Source organism: Danio rerio, chromosome 22, assembly GCF_052040795.2.
Source record: "Danio rerio strain M-AB ecotype USA chromosome 22, GRCz13ab, whole genome shotgun sequence".
Lineage (NCBI taxonomy): Eukaryota > Metazoa > Chordata > Actinopteri > Cypriniformes > Danionidae > Danio > Danio rerio.
The window spans coordinates 31980777-31995398 of NC_141042.1; the positions used below are offsets into that span (position 1 = coordinate 31980777).

General features: G+C 35.9%; 2 protein-coding genes across 6 annotated transcripts in view; one reads left to right on the top strand and one right to left on the bottom strand.

Annotated features, from left to right (window-relative positions):
• The window catches only part of baiap2l2b (BAR/IMD domain containing adaptor protein 2 like 2b), a 35557-nt gene extending 25110 nt beyond the window's left edge, over positions 1-10447 (top strand). The window contains exons 14-16 of one of the 2 annotated variants that reach the window (XM_087303059.1): positions 2926-3322; positions 6556-6602; positions 8110-10447. In XM_087303059.1, coding sequence (XP_087159185.1) covers positions 2926-3322; positions 6556-6602; positions 8110-8185 — 520 coding nt within the window. In that variant the 3' untranslated portion in view covers positions 8186-10447. The remainder of the gene's footprint in view (positions 1-2925; positions 3323-6555; positions 6603-8109) is intronic. The other variant, NM_001080804.1, reaches the window with a different exon arrangement.
• Positions 10182-14622, bottom strand: part of pvalb7 (parvalbumin 7) — a 71347-nt gene continuing 66906 nt past the window's right edge. For all 4 annotated transcript variants that reach the window (NM_205574.2, XM_087302512.1, XM_087302513.1 and 1 more), the window contains 2 exon segments: positions 10182-10638; positions 11842-11951. In NM_205574.2, coding sequence (NP_991137.2) covers positions 10613-10638; positions 11842-11951 — 136 coding nt within the window. In that variant the 3' untranslated portion in view covers positions 10182-10612.

The window sequence follows — 14622 nt, forward strand, 5'->3', positions numbered from 1 at the left end:
CAAAAGTTTCAGGATTTCAGAATTAGTAAGTGGGTATCTACAGTATCAATCTGTGTGTTTTAATAATTCTTTACATTAAATTGTGCAAATGGCGCTGATAGCCTAGTAGGCAGCGTGTCGACAAATAGCACAAATGAGGGTGTCCGTGTTTGAGTCCTGACTCACAGACCTTTTCCGATTCCATCCCCTACTCTTTTTCTAACTTCATTTCCGACTTCATTTATTTAAGAAATAAAATAAAATAGTGCAATATTATATAGGATATTTTTAGGCTTTTCAAGTTTTAAATAAATTGACCTTGTTTTAGCTGATATTTTACAATTTTATAATGATTGACTTTGGTTGAAAGGTTTTTCTACTTGATGTATCAGAAGAGACTTCTATTTTGACATCGGTGAGAAAACCAATGCATGAGCTCCCGTTCTCCATCTTGATTAGTTTACTATTTCCATTACACAATATTTAGTTACTTTTATAAATATCCTTAGTATTGCAGAATCAAGAAGTTGTTGACTAAGGTATAGATCAATTTGTTTTACAGAATTTTGTCAAATTAAATAGTGTAATACCATATACAGTCAGAATTATTAAACCCACTTTGATTTTGACAAGACAATTTTCACAGTATGTCTGATAATATTTTTTCTTCTAGAGAAAGTCTTATGTGCTTCATTTTGGCTAGAGTAAAAGCTGTTTTAATTTTTTTTTTTATATATTTTATGGTCAAAATTATCAGCCTCTTTAAGCTGTATATATATATATTTTTTCAATAGTCTACAGAACAAACTAAGAGTCATACAATAACTTGTCTATCTACCCTAACCTGCCTAGTTAACCTAATAAACCTAGTTAAGCCTTTAAGTGTCACTTTAATCTAAATAGAAGTGTTTTGAAAAATATCTAGTGAAATATTATTTACTGTCCTCATGGCAAAGATAAAATAAATCAGAGAGAAAATCAAAAGAAATTAGAAATGAGTTATTAAAACTATTGTGTTTTGAAATGTGTTGAAAACAATTATATGTTTATCCAATAAAATTTACCATTTTAAAAAAATGTCTTGGCGAAGCAGTGGTGCAGTAGGTAGTGCTGTCGCCTCACTGCAAGAAGGTCGCTGGGTTGCTGGTTCGAACCTCGGCTCAGTTGGTGTTTCTGTGAGAAGTTTGCATGTTCTCCCTGCCATCACGTGGGTTTCCTTCGGGTGCTCCGGTTTCCCCTACCGTCTAAAGACATGCGGTACAGGTGAATTATGTAGGCTAAATTGTCCGTAGTGTATGAGTGTGTGTGTGTAAATGTGAGTGTGGATGTTTCCCAGAGATGGGTTGCGGCTGGAAGGGCATCCGCTGCGTAAAAACTTGCTGGATAAGTTGGCGGTTCATTCCGCTGTGGCGACCCCAGATTAATAAAGGGACTAAGCCGACAAGAAAATGAATGAATGAATGAAAAAATGTCTTTAAAGGTTCCCTGAGTTCCCAATCTTCGTTTTCATTAATGTACGGTCTCTTTTTAAAATATTTATTATTGGACAATTTTGACATTTTTTTGATGGACACTTTTGACATTTCCAGGTTTCTCTGCAGCAGACGTTGGGTAAATTTAAAGTACAGTGAATGAAAGAGTACAACAATTAATTATTTTACAATCTTATTTCCCGAATAATTATAAATAATAATAATAATAAAAAACTCACCAAAGTTGTTATCAAGCCTTTCAGAAAAGGGAAAAAAGTGTGTGACTGATAACGGCAGCCAGAAGAGAGAACAATGTCAAATTTATTGTCCTGCCACATAGACGCTGCGTTAGAAACACCTTGCATAAGTGCTGGTGTTTTGTAACTTGATGCAAAGATGATATAATACACACACATAAAAATACATACACTTACTGGTCACTTTATTAGGTACACATTACTAGTACTGGGTTGGACCCCCATTTGCCTTTACAAGTGCCTTAATCCTGGCATAGATTCAACAAGGTACTGGGAATATTCCTGAGATATTGGTCCATATTGAAATGATAGCATCATGCAGTTGCTGCAGACTTGTTGGCTGCACATCAATGATGCAAATCTCCTGTTTCATGAAATCGAGACTCATTAGACCAGGCAACGTTTTTCCAATCTTCTATTGTCCAATTTTGATGATCCTGTGTGAATTGTAGCCTCAGTTTCCTGTTCTTAGCTGACAGGAGTGCCACCTGGTGTGGTCTTCTGCTGCTGTAGCCCATCCGCCTTGAGGTTTGACGTGTTGGGCATTCAGAGATGCTCTTCTGCATACCTCGGTTGTAAAGAGTGGTTATTTGAGTTACTGTTGCCTTTTTATCAGCTCAAACCAGTCTGGCCATTTTCCTCTGACCTCTGGCATCAACAAGGCATTTGCATCCACAGAACTGCTGCTCACTGGATATTTTCTCTTTTTCAAAGCATTCTCTGTAAACCCTAGAGGTGGATGTGCGTGAAAATCCCAGTAGATCAGCAGTTTCTGAAATACTCAGACCAGCCCACCATGCCACATTTAAAGTTACTTAAATTTCCTTTCTTCCCCATTCTGATGCTCAGTTTGAGCTGCAGCAGATGGTTTTGACCATGTCTGCATGCCTGAATGCATCAAGTTGCTGACATGTGATTGGCTGATTAGAAATTTGCGTTAACAAGCAATTAGACAGGTGTACCTAATAAAGTGGCCGGTGATTGTATGTTTTTTTTTTATCTTATTACAAAAAACTTTCAAGGATTTAAGATGCTAATGACTGTTAAACATGCCATTACAGTCTTGTGAAAACATTACACAATCAAGGCTTCATATCTTGTTTCTAATGTATCAACACTCGCCGTTAAAAAAAACAAAAGCAAAATCAGTCGACCACTAGTTATACCTACATCTAAATGAATACATTTTTATGTTAATGTGTTTGATTTGTCTGTAGTATTTCACACCGAAGCCACAGCATGAACAACCTCCTGGAGCCGACCAGCCAATCAGAATCCGACACCCAGACCTACAGTGAAGTTTCTTCTCCAGTGGTCTCCATGCGCCGTGCGTCGGCAGACGTTCGCTCAGTATCTCCCCTCCCCGAAAAGAAGACAGAGTCCAACAACGAGCTCAAGAGCGGCCAGAAAGTCTTCCACGAGATTCCTGCTCCAGCCACACAGCTGCGCCGTGGCTCGGCCGATGTTCGCTCGATATCTCCTCTCCCTGACAGGAGGGCGGAGTCTCATTTTGAGAGCAAAGTGGAGCTCAAAAATTACAACGAACTTCCACCTCCAGCTCCACCCCTTCCAAACTCTCCTCTGCCTGAGCGAAAGACTGACTTAACCTCAGAGGTGAGCATTTGTGTTTTTAATTTTACTTTTAGTCTAGACCAGGGGTGTCTAAACTCTGGAGAGTTTTGCTCCAACCCTAATTAAACACACCTGAACCAGCTCATCAAGCTCTTACTAGATTTACTAAGTATAAACTTCCAAGCAGGTGTGTTAAAGCAAGTTAAAGCTAAATTCAGCAGGACACCAGCCCTCCAGAACCGAGTTTGGACACCCCGTCTTGTCTTTATCTTAAGCTGACATTTTTTAAAATTAGTTTTAGTCATGTTCAGACTCTTTTTAGTCTAGTCGTGTTTTAATCAACTAAAGTCTGAGCATTTTTGTCTTATTTTGCTCAGAATCATCCATGACAATTTTCGTCTATTTTCAGTTGAGGAAAACGGATGTCATTTAGTCAATTTTGTTTTAGTCAATTTAAGTTATAATCAATGAAAATTGTATATCGTATTGCAATTCTCTTTAACCCAGACAATATAATTTAAGTACCTAGTAGTAATGACACAACCGACATTTTCTTTCATTTTCTAATGTTTAAGGCTAACGTTAAGACAGATTAACCACAGCCTCATGAGTTAGCATGAGTTTTCTAAAACAGAAGTTTTGTTATGTTACTTACCTTAAGGCTAACATTACGTTATGTCACATACCTTAAGGCTAACGTTACAGTTTGTTACTTACCTTAAGGCTAACATTACGTTATGTCACATACCTTAAGGCTAACGTTACGTTTAGTTACTTACCTTAAGGCTAACATTAAAATGAGACAAATTAACCATTGCCTCATGAGTTAGCATGAGTTTTCTAAAACTGAAGTTTTGTTATGTTACTTTCCTTAAGGCTAACATCACGTTATGTTACTTACCTAAAGGCTAACATTAAAATGAGACAGATTAAAAAACAGCCTCATGAGTTAGCATGGGTTTTCTAAAATAGAAGTTACGTTAAATTACCTTAAGGCTAACGTAACGTTATGTTACTTACCTTAAGGCTAACATTAAAATGAGACAGATTAACCACAGCCTCATGAGTTAGCATGGGTTTTCTAAAATAGAAGTTACGTTAAATTACCTTTAAGCTAACGTTACGTTATGTTACTTACCTTAAGGCTAACGTTACAATATGCTACTTACCTTAAGGCTAACGTTGAAATGAGACAGATTAACCCTAGCCTCATGAATTAGCATGACTTTTCTAAAATAGAAGTTTTGTTATGTTACCTACCTTAAGGCTAATGTTACGTTATGTTACATACCTTAAGGCTAACGTTACGTTATGTTACTTACCTTAAGGCTAATGTTAAAATGAGACAGATTAACCATAGCCTCATGAGTTAGCATGAGTTTTCTAAAATAGAAGTTTTGTTATGTTACTTTCCTTAAGGATAACTTTACGTTATGTTACTTACCTTAAGGCTAACGTTACGTTATGTTACTTAACTAAAGGCTAACGTTAAATTGAGACAGATTAACCATTGCCTGTTGAATTAGCATGAGTTTTCTAAAATAGAAGTTTTGTTATTTTACTTACCTTAAGGATAACTTTACGTTATGTCACATACCTTAAGGCTAACGTTAAAATGAGACAGATTAACCATAGCCTCATGAATTAGCATGAGTTTTCTAAAAAAGAAGTCACGTTTTGTTACTTGACTTACCTCAATTTTATTATGGAATGCCTTGAGAGTTGGAGCTAAACTCATTAGAACACCAGCCCTCCAGAAACAAGTTTGGACACCCCTGGACTAGTCTTTATCTGAAGCTGACATTATTTTATTTGTTTTAGTCATGTCAGACTCTTTTTAGTCTAGTTAGGTTTTAGACTAGAGCATTTTTATCTTTTTTTTTGTCAGAATCTTCCATGACTATTTTCGCCTAGTTTTAGTCGATAAATTTGATGTAATTTAGTCTACTTTTAGCCAATGAAAATTTTATTTTAGCCTCTTTTTCGTATTGGAATTCTCTTTAACCAAGTCAATATAATTTAAGTACCTAGAAGTAATGACAAAACCTACATTTTCTTTTAGACAAACCCATAGATACACACACGCTGGTCGTTTTCAGCTCCTGTGGCTAAAGTTTAAGGCTAACGTTAACATGAGACAGATTAACCACAGCCTCATGAGTTGGCGTGAGTTTTCTAAAATAGAAAGTTAGGTTACGTTACTTGATTTACCTCAGTTTCACTATGGAATCCCTTGAGATAGCTCTTGTTCGTGGTGTTTTTTCCTGCAATTTTGAGGCTGCGATATAATAAATATTAATATTTAATTTTGTCTCATTTTAGTCAATGAAAATCGCAATATTAATTTAGTTAGTCATCGTCACATGACCAGCATTTTTGTTGCATCTCATTTCGTCATGTGATAAAGGTTGATGAAGAAATTTTATATTTAACTACTTTATAATATAATATAATATAATATAATATAATATAATATAATATAATATAATATAATATATTCTATATTTTCCCAGAGATGGGTTGCGGCTAAAAGGGCATCCGCTGCGTAACTTGCTGGATAAGTTGGTGGTTCATTCCGCTGTGGCGACCCCGGATTAATAAAGGGACTAGGCGGACGAGAAAATGAAATTAAATATATTCTATATTTAATTACTTCATACATCATTGACAAAAGCAACACTTGTTTGGTGCTGTTTACATTAGCGCTTTTTTTGTTTTAAAGTTTTGTTTTGATTACAGCTGGAGTCTACACTCCGACATTCTTCGATCCAAGAAAACAGAATATTTTGAAAATACTAAAGATCCTGTTTTAGTTTGGAAATGATGGTGTTCTGTTTGAATATGGTCAGACTGAAAGGCATATTTTTGGAGGCGGTGTTATCCATAATCACTCTCTGATTGGTCATCTAGACCGTTGAGTATTGTTTCCTGATTTGTCAAGCCCCTCTCACATGACCATTACACTAAAAGTAGACTACAAGACGGATGCTTATCATGTTTTATGCATTTTAGGCTGTATGTGGACAGAAATGTTTTTTTGTAAAACACTATAAAAACGTCTGGATGTTTTAAATAAAGTCTAGACAAGGAGCGTTTTCATTGTAAACACCATTTAAAAACAAAACTGCACTAGTCTAGCGTAAATGCCACTTTAGACCTAATGTACTGTCAGTAAAAATTTGCTTTTATAATATCGCAAAACTTTATCATAACTGAAGCTTTTGGTGAGGTTTCAGCCATATTTTGTGTAAATGAAACCTGTTTTATTTCTACAGAGGCCAAGTACCCAAGGACAACCACCAGAGCACCCTCTTTTTCCCAGGTATGACACATCATAGAGTTGTAGAACGTTCATGAATTGCGTTGGAGAAGTTTTATGAGAATACCTATGAATTTAGAGACAAATAGTTAAAGATAATTGATCGTAAAGTTCTTTAAGGCACAATATGTGCACTTTTTTTTTTAAACATCCAAAAATATAATTGTTTTCTTCAAAATATTAAAAAACATATATTTTGCTGACTTGTTATCCAAATGTTTTGAAGAATGTTCAAATCTAGAAAAATTAGCAATTTTTTCTAGTAACACACAGACTGTGTCAAACACCCTCAATTTATGTTTTTTAAAATATAAAACAGGGAAACACCAAAGATGCTTTAATATGTTGTGTATTTTACTAGAAGGGCTGAGCAGCATTATAGTCTGATCACAAGCTAAAGAACTTGAAGCGGTGGACTGTGGCCAAATAAAAGCTCTGCTGCTTACGTGCTGTCACATTTGTTTTGCTTTTGTTTCGGTTTGTTGACTTTCAGCCTTACTTTGCATCATATTATCATAAAAATAAGTGTTAAATACTTTACCTCATCCATTACATGCTTGCTACAGGGGTCCTGTTGGACAGTGGTCCTCAACCTGTTTGTCCTTGAGGATGTCCTAGGATGCTAGGCGACCATCAACTGTTTTTAGAGGATGACAAGCTGACAACACATTGCTCTCACTCTCATACAAGTTTTATTTATGGTGAAAATTAAAAAGCACTGCAGTGTTTGTGTGTTCTGTGTTTGTCTGAGATAATTAGTCTACGAAAATGTGTATATTCCATACAAGCTGAAGCTGATTAGTCAATTCTAGTCACGTGACTCGCGGTGCCCTCACGGGATACATTTAACTGTGTGCGTCTGGAAAGTGCGAGCGCTTCACGTTGCTTGTTTTTGATTGTGCAAACCTTCATTGGAAACAACAAACTTGTGCAAACTCTAGAAAAGACACACTATGCAAATGGCCCCTAAAATGCTACAGTTACTTGCTATCTTTATCAATTGGCCTTCTTCCACAGCCATGTTGCATTCACCTGATTTGTTGACAAATGGGTTGTGGATCCATTCCTCGGCAGTTCGTGGGTTTTTCACTGGGCCTTTTCCCCTTAGCAAAGAAACTTTCCAAGCACGTCTGTTTCTTACTCATTTTGCTGCTTGTGGGTTCAATTTGGGAGCTCAGATGTAACTGAGAGAATACTGTCATTTTTCAAAATAAAAGATTTTTCCAAAATAAAAGATTGTTCAGACGGATAATAAATAAAACAGAAAAAATAAATGATTTCTTGTGTGACTCGATACCAATTCCTCCATGAACTGGTACCGGTTTGCAGCCCGGTGGTTGAGGACCACTATTGTAGGATGTAATGAAGAGCACACAACCCCTATGACTCCACACTCAGTCACTGCGTCATCAAACTACACTTTTGTTTGTTGTGAATACACACCCTCTAGTGGAGAAAACGATATATTATGCCTTTAAATCTCTCTTTTTCTTTCTTTTATATTGTCTAGAGGATCTAATCCATTTGCCACAGTGAAGCTTCGTCCCACTGTCACTAATGACAGATCCGCTCCACGAATCCAGTGAAGTAATCGATGTGGGGAAAGTCATCACCTGCACTCTGACTGGTTCAGAGTCCGCATCAAATATCAAACACAGTTTGCTGATCATTATAAAATGAAAGTAAAAAAAAAAAAGATTTTTAAACTTACAGGCACTTTTTTAACTAGTGTAGTATTTACTTTGAAGAGCTAGTGCATTAGTATCTACCATTTTTTTTTTCTGGAAGTGTTTTTAAAATAGATTTTTCACATAAAAAATAAAAATTTTCTGTACCTTAATTTTTAAAAAAACATTACAAGCCACGAACCAAACAAATCAGCTATAGGCAGAAGTATCTGAAACTCAGACAAAAGTACAAGCTACAATATAAGAGAAGAAATATGAGAGAAATATACTATTTAACTTCAACCCCAAAGCGAAAAAGGGCAGTATGGAAAATGCAAATAAAAGAAGTTGTGATTTTGAAATTTACTTTGACTTTTATTTCACTGCAGACACTACAGCAAACATTATTTAATGTTTAGTGTTTCTTGTTATTATGATTTTATTTTTTTTTTTTAAATAAACAAGTATACCAGTTTTAGGAAACTAGCACTTTTGTGATGACACCGTTTATGCATATTTCAACAAGACAATGAAAAAAACACAATCTGCACACATTACAAAGTCCTGACTGCAAAGGAAGAGGATACAGGTACTTGACTGGCCTGTCTGCAGTCCCGACCTGTCTCTAATAAAAAATATGTGGTGCATTTTGAAGCGCAAAGTGCAACAATGAAGACTCCGTACTGTTGCTCACCTTCAGACTTGTTTACAGGAAGAATGGGACAAAACTCCACCTGAAACACTTCATCACTTGGTGTCTTCAGTCCCTAAATGTCTTTTTAAGTGTTGTGAAAAGAAATGGCTACATTACAAAGTAGTAAATGCTTTATTGTTGCAACATTTTTAAAAATGTGTTTCAAGAACCTAAGAGTACATGTTTAAATAATGTTTGTTCAATTGTCTGCAATGAAACAGGTTAAAGTAAATTTAGATATCACTTAGTTCTTTTTTTCTGTGCGTTTTTCAGACTGTCCTAAATTTTTCTAATTTGGGGTTTTATTATTATTTATTAGACATTGTCGAGTGCCTCTATAAAAAACTTTGATTCAAGTTTATTGCAAATATTTGAATCTCTATGTAAACCTTCATAGAGTATAATTATGGGAGTAGGGGGACCTAAAGATCTATTTTAGCGCACTTTATTTTCTATGACTTTCTGATTGGTGGAATTTCTGTGCAGCATCATGGGTAATGTAGTTTTTTTGTGCACAATTTTTCTCACCATTAATAACGATTGTTTTTTAAACTGATACAACATCATATACAGTTAAACACCGCTTACAACAGATTTAAGTAATTTTTTTTTATTTACTCTTTGTAGAAAATAAATATATTTAAATTTTGGAACTGGTGCACTATATAGCATCATTTAACCTCACTGTGTTATGTACATTTTGGACTTACTAAGATCTTTTTTTAGACTAATATTCATTATCTAATATTCATAATAATTTTAAGTTCAAAATGTTTTCTGAATGTCTAATTTTCTTGTGTCTGATGAATATGTTTGTTTTTATGCGTGTCTGAATGTTGTGTAACAGATATTGTAATCTGTATGTGTTTTGTTTATAGGTTTAGCGCAAAAACGTTTTCGTGTTTGTGTTGTTTAGCAAAATCATTTATTATAAAAAAGAGGATATTGTTTGCAATTGTGACTTTTATGGTTGGCTTTATTTCTTCTTAGTATTATTATTCTTATATTCAATTAATTTGTGTGAAAAAAATACATTGACCTTTGCATAACCATATCAGTGCAATTGTTTTTTATTATTATTTACGTTTTTGAGTGATTTACTGTAAAGACTTTTTTATTTTAGAACGTGTTCATTTATTTATTTTTTGTTAAATAATACAAAATTAATATATTAACAGCTGCTGGAGTCAGGAGGCATTAAAAAAATGAAAAATCACAGTGTTTTGTTTCCTCAACACATCGCTTTATTGTATCTCTCTTAAATATTTGAATCTCTCGTTTCATCTCATCCTCTTCATGTATTCATCGTGTTCGGTGGCTCTATCACAAGAGAGGAGCGAAAAAAGGGAAGGGATGACAGATGGAGCAAGATAAGAAGAAGAAAGGAGCATAAAAAGAAAGAGAAAAATGACAAGAAAAGTAGAAATGAAGGTCAAAGCTGTGGGGAAATCTCCAGGTTTTCATGAGATGTGGTTGGCTAACTAAAATGTACAGAATTTTTAAATATAGATATGTTTAAAAAAGGAAAAAGGTAAATAAATAAACATGAGGCGGTTCTGCTCCTGGGTTGGATGTGTAGAGACGTACACTAAGATTGGCTGTAGGTATTCACAGGAGAGTAGTGGTGTAAAGGGTTGCCAAATATTGACGATTTACTCGTGCACCAGAGCTTCAAATTCTGAAAGAAAATGGCAGGTGACTAGATTAGACAATATTGTTTATCGCACCGGAACTAGTTCTTTACTGTAAAAAGTGATTGGACCCATTGCAACTTGGGAAAGGTTAACTTATTTTTTAAGTTTTATATTCTAATATTAATAAGATTACTTATTGTACACAAAGTTTATTTAATAATTTTGCAACAATGGGTTTACTCACATTTTAGAATCAACTAATCACTTTAAAAGCAAAGTTTACCATAGTTTTACCTACAGACCATATATGAATGTCCAAGAAATAAATATAAATAAATTTATATACATTGAAATACAGTGGGGAAAATAAGTCATGAACACGTCACCATTTGTCTCAGAAAACATATTTTTAAAGCTGCCATTTACTTAAGATTTTCTCCGGATGTTGATAACAACCAAACAAATCCATATATGCAAAGAAAACAAAACTAATTAGTTAATAAATTAAGTTATGTGTAATTAAATGAAATGATGCAGGGAAATAGAATTGAACACATGAAGAAAGGGAGGTTTAAGGCAATGAAAGCTCAGACAGCAGCTGAGATCTCTAAGCAGTTCTTCAGCAACCATCTGCTCTTCCTTATTCTAAATTAATATTAGTTTCTTCAGTCCAACATCTACATTAACAGGAGGATGAAGATGAAACCATAGTGGAAAAATCAGCAAGACAATGATCCAAAACACAGCCAAGGAATCTCTCAAATACTTTCAGAGAAAATAAATCAAGCTGTGGAATGGTCCAGCCATTCCCCTGATCTGAATCCTTTAGAAAATACAAACTAAAGATCAGATTTGATTGATGAGACCCACAGAACCATCAAGATTTTTGGTGAATACCTTCTGCGAGATTTTAGCTGCTGTCTGGTCTTTCGCTGTCTTTCTGCACCTTCATTTCTTCGTGTGTTCAATGCTTTTTTCCTGTCATTCCTTTTTATTACATAAAACTTAAATTGTAAACTGATTAGTTGTTTTCTTTTCATATATGGATTTATTTGGTTGTCATCAACATCTGATGAAAATTTCAAGCCAACAGCACCTTTAGAAATATGTTTTTTTCTGAGAAAATTGTGACGTGTTAAATACTTATTTCCCCACTGTGTATATATATATACCCCCCCCCCCCCCCCCCACTAGTTCTTAGTTTCTTTTTATGGTTAATGTTTCTTTAAGAGTGCTGATTTTCCTACCATCTATGCCAATTTTTCCATCTCCATCCTTATCAGCAGCAGCGAGGAATGCTTTGGTCTCCTTATCGGTAAGATCTCTGCCATCTGCAGAAAAGCCCTTCAGCACAAACCTGTCCAAGAGAAGGGGGGTAAACTTTAATCTGGCAACCTGGGTCAGAAGTTCAACACAACAGTGAGTGAAAATGATAATGTAATTGACCCTTCCCTAAGCACCGCCCTACTTAGTTACTGTTGCTACGCCTATCAAGCTTTCAAGCTTTTCAAGCTTTCCGATAAAGCCAGGCAAAAAAGAACTGCAGTATGCATTGCAGGAGTATATTCATGACATAATAGGCGACTGATTATAGAATAATTTAATTAAAATTAAAGCTAGGTTAGCCTAGCCGCCTCATACGCTGACCATTCAGCAGCTTAGTTCATGCACAGCAGGAGAGGTCAAATTTAGAAATAATCTTATAATAACTAATTAAACCGTGATTTTTCTATTTTAGCCAAAAAGCCTAATGAACTAATTGTTGTGCAATGAAATCAAGCGTTACTAACCAGCAAGGAAACACGCATGGACAGTGCTTCTACATTAATCATTCATAGAAAGAGCAGCTAAAAAGGGGAAATTGATGGACTTGCAACATTGCAATATCCTAATATTAGCATCATTGACCCATAACAATATACAGTAAGTTACCTATTTCTGTCAGTATGTGTGTGTGCTCTTTATAAATTTATGAAAAACAGCTGCCGATTAAGTGTATTGATCGCAAATGCTCAGATTGTAGGGATGTAACGGTATCAGAATTTCACGGTACGGTAATACCTCGGTATGAATGTCACGGTACGGTATTTATTGAATCATTTACAGGAAAAACAAAACTTATGAAAATACTCCAAAAAAGTGCCAAAAGTGTCAATGACATACAAATTAGCCATCTATCTGTAAGCTTTGAAACAGGAACTTCAATTTTAATAACTAAAAAATATTAAACCATGTAAAAAAATAAAGTTTCAATTTAGTATTGTTGAAAACTCATCACATTCAACATTTAATCACTCACTCACTTAGATAGAGATGGCTTTTAAGGAAAATTATCATATAAATATAATCTGGTAAAAGCTGGTATCTCTGGGTATTTACAATGTCCCCTGCAACAGAAAAAAACCCTCTCATTTGGGACTGAGGTTTCTGGGACAGGGATATGACTTGGCCCAGGTTGACAGCAGTGGGTAACGTTGTGCATTGTCTTTCCCCCACTTGAGAGGACAAACCATGAGTGAGGTAGAGGTCTCTTTGCAGTACAAGTCAATGTCTGCATCAATCTGAACAGTGTGCTGTGTTTCTGCAGTCCCCATGACTGTTATTAGTCGTATTCCCCAACTTGCAGGCACGTCCACACATAGGGCTCATCCTGTGCAGTGCACATGCCCTTTTTAGTCTTGGATAGAAAATGCCACCGCGACGCGACACACCCTCCGTCCCGCCCTTCAGTAGGCGCGCGACAACACCGCTTTTGAGTATGCGCGCTCAACCCCCCTCCCTGCTTTACAGTGCGCGCGCAACAACACAGCTGATCAGAACGCGCGCAACAACACCGCTATTCAGTACGCGCGCGACAACACCGCTGTTCAGTACGCACGTGGCGACAACACCCGCTTTAGGTTCGATCATTTCCAGCTCTTTTTCATCCCCGCTTCTAGCAGCACACTCCATTTCCGCATTACTGGATCTGTAGCGACAACAGACCGCAAAGGATGATGGCCACGCCTGGGCTGATGGGAATTGTAGTTTTCGCTACCTCCCATTCGCTTCATTCGCCTGTGCAAATTTTCTCAGAAGACCTAAAGTTTTATCGAGTCATGCGACTACGGTAATATCGAAAAAAAAATTGCTATTGCGGTATGACGGTATTTACAATACCGTTACATCCCTATCAGATTGTGATCATATCTTGGTTTTGTTCTGTTGATTTGTAATTTCAAATATTCCTAGCTTGAAACAGATGGAAATATGAAGTTCAGTAAAGTTAGCAGCAGATTCGTATTTGCCGGATCAATAACTCATGTCATTATGTCCTATTCGCTTTTAGTATGTTGTAGTACGTTAGTCATGGTGAAGGCTTAAAGGGAGCAGTGCTCATTATATCGAGCTTTAAAAAAAAAAGGAAAAAAACAGCTGGGAAACATAACCTGCTTTGTATTTTTGTAGGAAACACAGTTTAGATCTGTTTAGGGTAAGATGTGTGTGGGTTATTGCCATCTGTCACTGAATGTGTCAGGGATATCGAAAACAAAACCAACCTAACTCCGCCCCTCACACAGCTTGATCCCTCTTGGATTTTGTTTTTTAAAAGGGAAAAAAATTCACTATGCTGTCCAAACTTTAAGGATACCGGGTGTGAAATTTGCACAATCCATATGCACAGGGTTTTGGCTTGTTTACCTTGCTCGAAAGCTTGACAGAGCCCGTCTGCGCAGCTACGATTGCTAAGCCACGATTGGTGGGTGGCGGTTTTTTAGTGTGGCTTAGCGAAGGGTCAATTTCGAAGGCCCACTCAAACCAACAATTATAATTAAGTCAAATTTAAGCTAAAGGTAGGTTTACGTAATTTCCTATTTACATAGATTCCTATTTTCACAAATCTGCGATGAAAGAAAATGCTGTAACGTTCTTTGTAAAAAAACACCATGAACAGTCAAAATGCCTGAACATTATTGAGTTTTAAGTTTTCAAAATGATCTTGTTTAAGCTAAAGTTGCATTTTTTTCTTTGTAACTTTAAATGCTAAT